Source organism: Cicer arietinum, chromosome 2 (assembly GCF_000331145.2).
Source record: "Cicer arietinum cultivar CDC Frontier isolate Library 1 chromosome 2, Cicar.CDCFrontier_v2.0, whole genome shotgun sequence".
In the NCBI taxonomy this organism is placed as follows: Eukaryota; Viridiplantae; Streptophyta; class Magnoliopsida; order Fabales; family Fabaceae; genus Cicer; species Cicer arietinum.
In genome coordinates, this window is record NC_021161.2 from 4047017 (window position 1) to 4055239 (window position 8223).

Below are 8223 nucleotides of genomic sequence, written 5' to 3' on the forward strand. Positions count from 1 at the left end.
ATGAGTGGTGAACTACCTCATTGTCGTACAAAGTTTTAGGATTAAGTTATTAACAACGATTAAATAGCTAAACGAGATACGGTAGAGACATCTCATTAGACCCAAGAGAATGATTCAACTCATCAGAATCAATTAATCAGCACTTAATATATAACAAAACACTATAATTTATATTTAATAAAAAATCTCAATAATTAATTATTATCAATCTATAATTGATTAATTAAATAATTAATCTGCCAATGGAACTACAAGATAAAAGGATGACAATTTTCCTTTGACAGAGTTAGGGTTAAACAAGGCTTGATTATCCAATTATTCATGTACTTTTTAGGAGTGGAAGTAGGAGTTTTGGTTCTCATTGATCCCCTCGAGGGTTTTATTTTGGGAGTGTTGTTGGGTCGATGATGTAATTGGAATTCTTTTTGTTTCGTTGTTCTCTTAGTTGGTTTGGGTTGGTCCTACTTTTTGGTTGATGTGCATTGTTTAGTACTTTTTGTACTCATTGTAATCACATGGTTTTGTTTCTAATATATTTTACCATTAAAACAAAAAACAAAATTAGTTTGATATTATTAAGTTAAACATAGTTATGTCCCATTACAATCTAAACTAGTGAATTAAATGAGATGAAAATAAGTCTTCAAAATTAGTTGATATTATTAGGTTAAATATTTTACCAAAATATTAGGACTTAAATTTATAGAAAAAAGCTTAATCCAAAATATTAATCCATTTGATGGACTTAAATAATACATTGAACACTTCTCTGTACTTAGACATCTAACATGAAATATCCACTTTATGTATAATATGAATTTATTGGTATATAGAAAAAGTGAAAAATTTAATAGTAACTAGAAGGACAAATCTACCTATTGGTGAATGAGAAAAGAGTTCGGGCAACACATTCTTTTTCACTATTTGAGAAGCATTCATTTCATTGACAAGTGGGTATGGATCTATTGTAGATTGGGGGCTTAGTGAAAGGACTAGTGTAGTTTGTTATACTTTAATGATACTTTCCAAAATTGGTTACCTTTTGTAGATTGGTTACCTTTTGATACTATTCGAATCGGACAACAAACTTTCCAAAATTGTTATACTTTAATGATTCATTAAATTGATAAACGTTTTGAAAAATTAGATATTATTTTGAAATTTCAGTAAAACTGAGAATTAAATAGATATAAATGTACAATTTCAAGGATTGAATTAGGTATTTACTCATAAATTTTTTATGAGAAATTTATTTATCCTTTTAATTAGATTTTCTATAAATTTTTAATTATATTAATATTTTTTATCAACATATCTCTTATTATTTATATTTTTTTTTGCAACTAATAATAAAAATTATAAGGAAAACATTAATTAATTATCTTAAAGAATAAAATTGTAAAAATAATATCAATTGTTAATAAATTTAATATTGTTATCAATTTTTTAATTGTCTTAATTTCATTAATGTGGTCCTATATTTAAAGATAAAAGTAATCATATTTATGTTTTGTGCCCACTTATTGCCTCGGTGATCTTTCAAAAATTTTAGTTAAAATTAGTCATATTTTATCTTCAACAATATAGAGACTTAATTCCAAAGTTAGCTTTGGTTTTGTCAACTACTACCATTTACAATAGTTCCTCTACAATGTACATAACTGTAAAGATTAATTTATTGAGTCGAGTATGACCATACTAAACAAGAAAAATTTTCCTAAAAAATTTTAGAATCAAATATTCAACCATACAAGAAATAAATTATTGAATAATTGATTGTTTACATATACATTGAGAGATGTTTTTATGGTTTTCTGTATATACCAATTTGTTTTAGGCAATACCAAATAATTTTTATAATGTTGAAAAATGAAAACAGTCAACTATGAAAAACTGGCAAAAAAAATCTTTAGACACATCGAAAAGTTATAATTCATAGATGATGAAATACTTTTTTTTCTAGAAAAATAAAAAATAAATTTCTTCGTATATAATGATATATTTTTTTGTAATTTTTAATTTTTGATTTAAAAATATTTTTTATTGATTAATGTTGATTAAAATTAGTGAATTATGTTAGATTTGTAATTGTAATCAAGAATCTCTTTGTAAAAATCTCTTCGCCATCTCTAAACTAATTAACTAGATAGGTTGTATGCTGTTTTTACTAAAAATATATTGAAAATAACACAAATTCATAGTCGTTGATAGTGAAAAGGAGGACTTTGTAAGCAAATTCGCAACACATACTAATAGCATAAAATGGTGAAATCCCTACAAAGAGGACACCATCAAAGTAACTAGAATTTCTAGTGTTGACAGCGAGATCAATGCCTAAATTTGTAATATATTGGAGCTGATGTGTCTGTCAATCTAAAACAAACAAATACTACAACGAAACATTAAATTAATTATTATCGTATCTAGACGATAAACAAAACAACATGCATCAAGATTACAAAATTATTATAAAAAAAAATAAGGAAAGAAAAATAAAATTTATGTAGGAATCACATTTTTTGACATACACAAAGTGTTGTAATTCACGTTTTTTTTTCCAATACAATAAAGATGTGTTTCCCACTATAGTCTACACTAGTGCCTTAAATGAAGAAGAAAAAAAAAAGGCAAGTAAGACTTGGCTCAATTAACCAAATTGATATTGTTAGGATTTTTGTTGATATCTGAAATATTAGAACTTTAGTTCATAGTTAAAAAAAATCTACTTCAAAAGACTAATCTATTAAATAAAAGACTCTCATAACTTTGTATTATATTGAACACTTTTACATACGCAATGTATTATATAACTCTTGTTTAACACCGCAAATGCTAGACACATGTATTAATAAAAAGTTAAGAAAAAGAGAAAAGAATTCGGCCAATGCATTATTTTTGTTAGTCTATGTTTTAGCACTAAATGAGAAGATGCAATTTAATCAACAAGCAGGGATGGATCTACCTAGTGTAGATTAGGAGCAACTATCCATAAATTTTATTTTGCATTTATGGTTATAAAATACTATCTCTCATTAAATATAAATTAAGATTTTCATGAGAAATTTCTTTATAGTTTTATAAGATCTTTTATAAATTATAAATTATTTTTTATTAATATATATTGAATTCATTTGTATAGTTTTTTTGTCACTAATAATAAATACTATAATTTTGTCAAAAATAAAAGGAATAAAGACTATAGTAAAAATATTAACTAATTTTCTATTGAAGGATAAAATTGTAAAAATAATCTTAATTATCGACAAATTTTATAATTGTTATTAATATTTTTTTAATTTTAATTATTAAAAATTACCTTAAATTATTACTCTTTTTGACAGACAAGAAAGAAGGAATAGAGTGGAGGTAAAATTGAGAGAGAGGAGGCTAAGTTTTTTTATAACTACTTTTTAGGGTTTTTTTTTTTAATGTTTGAGAAGCTAAATAATAATATTATTATTCAATCGAACAATTAAAAAGAATAGCAAATAAACTAATATTAAATTAATGCAAGCGTGTCTCTTCTCTTATATAAGTATCTCTATCTTACTATTTTACCTTATATACTTATGTACCTTACAAACTAAACTAAAAGATAATGGAAGGGTTTGAGGAAGAATTGGAAGAGCCAGTGAGTCCTACAGCACAATATTTGAATAGCTCTTCATTGTGTGTATACATTCTTAGTGTCATAGCTTTTGAAGTTCCAATAGATGACATACCAGCACTGTCACTTCTTCAAGAAAAATTCATTCCCATGAACACACGTTTCTCCTCCATCATGGTAACAATCAATCATATTAAAATGACACGATGATTTATATTAAATTTTTAACTAGATATGTCAATATTTCTACTAACATTTTTGTATATATTTCATCTCAGAATAATATATTTTAAAAGCATATAATATATATTTACAAATTTTTTTGACTTGAATAGATTGAAGACAAAAACGGAGAGAAAAAATGGAAGAAAGTTGAAGTAAAATTAGAAGAACATGTTAAAACTCCTATATTTCCAAGTAGCAAATCATCACTCTATGATGAACATTTTGATGAGTATATGTCAAAACTAGCAATGGAACGTTTACCAGAAGATAGACCACTTTGGGAAGTTCACCTTATTAAGTACCCTACAAAAAATGCAGCTGGTAGTGCAATACTCAAACTTCATCATGCACTTGGAGATGGTTACTCTCTCATGGGTGCTCTTCTTTCATGTTTTGTAAGAGTTGACAATCCCTCTCTTCCATTCACACTCCCTTCAACTCAAACACCTAAATCAATTTTCAACACTAAAGACGTTTTTAAGAATTATATTTTCTCTATTTTCTCCAATGTATTTAACACTATATCGGATTTTGGATGGAGTGTTTTAAAAAGTAGTTTGGTTAAAGATGATTTTACACCAATAAAGTCAAATGCAAATGATACTAAGTTTCTACAAATTACCGTATCAAGTATCTCGATCACTATGGATCACATCAAAGAAATAAAATCAAGACTTGGAGTGGTAGGTCAAATATCTCAAATTTATTATTATTATTATTATTATTATTATTATTATTATTATTATTATTACTATTATTATTATTTACGTCCCAATTGCAACATTAGATATTTCAAATTAATTTAAAACTTTGTATTAAGTTTTTATATTTTTATATTAACTTGCATACTTTTTTTGTGTGACCAAATTTAATACAGAGCATAAATGATGTGCTTGTTGGCATAATTTTCCTTGGAATTCGGTTATATATGCAAGAAATGAATAAAGATTCAAGCAAATATAAGTCGACAGCATTGGTGTTGATGAATACAAGAAGTATCAAAGGTTATAAGTCAATTAAGGAGATGGTTGACAAGAACAATAAGAATGGTCCTTGGGGAAATCAATTTGCATTTTTGCATACTCCAATTCCAGAGCTAAATGATACAAACATTGAAAATCCACTTGACTTTATATTGGAAGCTCATGAAGAGATTAATAGGAAGAAAAATTCTTTGGGTGCACCTCTAACTGGCTTGCTTTTAAATGTTATGAAGAAATTGAGAGGCCCTGAGGTATGTAGCTATTCTTTAATCAAATGCATCATTACATGTCTTTCAAAGGAACTTGGATTCCATGTTATCATGAAATTTTGCATTCATGTATTCAAATATCGGTGACCGTTTCAAGATCATTCAGTTTATATTTAAGTTTAGTATTTTAAATTATAAAATTAGAATATATATTTTATGAGATTATTTAATCTCAATCGAACGATCGCTGATGTCTTGAATATGTGAATGAGAAATTTCTATTATCAGATAATCGATTTTCTTATAAAATACTGCAACTAATCATCTCATTGAATATTTTTTATCATCTCATTGATATGAACATTAAGAAAAAAAACTCTTCATAGAGATCTTTATCTTTTTTTTAATGCATTATTGACTTCACTTTCAATTCTCTTAATTAATCAAATTTCTTTTAGGCTTCATCTAGGTTTTTATTAAAAATAAAAAGTTTCAGTATGATTTTCTTTTATGGCAACAGGCTTCAGCTAGATATATATACAACACTATAGGAAATTCAAGCCTAACAATTTCCAATTTAGTTGGACCAATGGAGCAAATGACTGTGGCAAACTATCGAGTTAAGAGTATATACCATATTGTTACAGGTGTACCAAATGTAAGTATCTATGTCATTGTTTCTACCATAATTCATGTCATTTTTCTTGTCATAATGGAATTATATGTTTGTTCTACATTTATTTGATAGATTTTTTTTATTTTATAAGAATGTTTTTTTAGAGAGTAAAAATATTACTTTTCTACAAAAAAAAAATTTTTTAAAAAAATAGAGACCGAAAGTAAATTAGTTTTTTTAAAGACTAAAAAACTTACATATTTTTGTAGAAACTAAAGATTTAAGTGTTAATTTTGAATCTTAACTTAATTTCCCATGAGTGAACCCAAATTCACTTTTATTTTTAATTTTGTAATCTCATTTCGTCCCTTTTTAAAATTGTAGTATACACATAATCAAGAGTAACTCGTACATTTCTTTTACTCAATTAGCTACAACCATATAACTAAAAGGTCATATTTGGATACAATTCAAGTAAACCAAAATATTCATCTATAGTAACGATAAATATCATAAAATTTAAATTGGAAAATAAGGGTTGTTATAAAAGTAAATTAAATTCATTTTAATTCAAGAAAAAAATTATGAAACTCAATTTAGTACAGGAGAAAAATAAAAGTAACTTCTAGTCTCTAAAAAAATAAAACTAGGATAAATTTGTCAATCCCTAAATTATCTATTTTTTCAATAAATTATCCATTTTATTATTTTTCTTTTTTGACATTCAAAAAAAGACATTCAACTACAATGGTTATTCAATTAAATATCAATGACAGTTAGAAAATCTAAAAAAGATCCATAACAAGTCTAAAAAATAGAACAAACATATACTAAAACAAACTATATGTTATTTAGTTCATAGTTATAATGATATATCTATGTAGATGATGGTTGCTAAAATGCTAAAGAAGAGAGAGAAAAAGAAAGTGATTTATTGAACAATAAATTATTTAAGGACCTTTTCTTTTGTGCGACAAAATTACCTATTTTTAATTATTGTTAGATATCTAATTGTCCCTTATCCTTCAAAAAATATATAATAAATGATAAATGTGTTTTCAAGGGAAATAGATGAAACCTTTATTGTGAGGCATTTGCCAATTCTAATTATATGTTTTTTTTTTTTTTTTAAATGCTAGTCACTCTAATTCCACTTGAAAATTCATTATACACATTAAATTTCATTAATTCAATAGTTAAATGAATAATTCTTATTGAGTAGTTAAAATCTATATAGTTTTATAAAATTTAAAAAATGTATGATAATTTATCAAGAAAATTTAATTCAACGTATAATATATATATATATATATATATATATATATATATATATATATATATATTTTAAAAATATACATAAAATATTAACTAAAAGATCCTATAACTATAAATATTCATATAACTATAAATATTCAATTTCTATATTTATTTTATATGCATGACCGTTAAGATAATATAAAAATATTTAATAATTAAATAATAAAATTTAATATTTAACAAAAGTATTTTTTTAGAGACGATAAATCCCCATTCATATAACTTATATAAGAATAACAGCTAAATTTATGTAGACTATATATTTTTTTTTGCAATAAACAGAAGCATCAAAATTTACTATCATGATTTTTGTTTCGGAGTTGCAGAGTATAGCTGTATCAATCGTAAGCTATATGGGAATGTTAAGAATTACATTTGCATTGGAGAAAGACTTTTTCGACAAAGAAAAATTCATGTCGTGCATGGAGAAATCTCTTCAATTGATTGAATACAGCAGCAAAAGAGATATCTCAATAAAATCAAAACATTTTTCTATGCCGACAATGACAACAAGAATTTAATGTATTTATTGTTCGTTTATTTATTTTAAATAAATGTCGTTTAGGTAAAGAAATTTTGTCTAATATAAATGTTTTATTTATTCAATGTGACATTGATTTTTATTGTTTTTTTTTTCCTCTAAATTAATATTGTATGCACCAGCTATATGTCATTGTATTTATTTGTTTATAATTTTTTTTTTATCTTTAATTCATTGTATTTGATTATGCATTTCTGACAAATTTTAAAGCTAATAGTTTAATGAGGTCAATTTTGTTACTTAAAGTTGTTATATTTATATAATTATTTATTTATTGTTTTTCTTAATCTATGTGAAAGAAATATAAACTCACATTTATTTTAAAACGAATGAAGTATATTTTTATGCCGAAACGTCTTAATTTGTAATTTGATGGATGTCATCGTTTTTTATAACATCAGTTATTATTTTTTTATTAAATATAAAAGTTATTCATATTTTTCAATAAAACTTTATTAGAATCGAATCAATCTTCAGTATATTTTATAAATTTATTCTGTATCTTATGAATGATGAGTACATTGTTGGCTTCCAATTGTCATCCTCTAAGTTGCCATTTTATTTATTTTATGTTTCTATATATTTTATTTTATTTTAATTGAATATTTTTAATATTGATTTATAGGCTTCAGCTAAATATATATACAACACTTTGAGAAATTCAAGCACAACAATTTCAAATGTAATTGGGCCAGTGGAGCAAATGGCTTTGGCTAACCATCCAG

General features: G+C 24.7%; 1 protein-coding gene across 1 annotated transcript; it reads left to right on the forward strand.

Annotated features, from left to right (window-relative positions):
• Window positions 1-3559: 3559 nt before the first annotated feature.
• LOC101513479 (wax ester synthase/diacylglycerol acyltransferase 4-like) lies at window positions 3560-7585 on the forward strand. Its single transcript, XM_004516631.4, has 5 exons — window positions 3560-3784; window positions 3943-4515; window positions 4710-5066; window positions 5545-5682; window positions 7284-7585. Exons 1-5 carry the CDS (start codon window positions 3599-3601, stop codon window positions 7476-7478), a joined length of 1449 nt encoding a protein of 482 aa, XP_004516688.1. The 5' UTR covers window positions 3560-3598; the 3' UTR covers window positions 7479-7585.
• The last annotated feature ends 638 nt before the right edge of the window (window positions 7586-8223 follow it).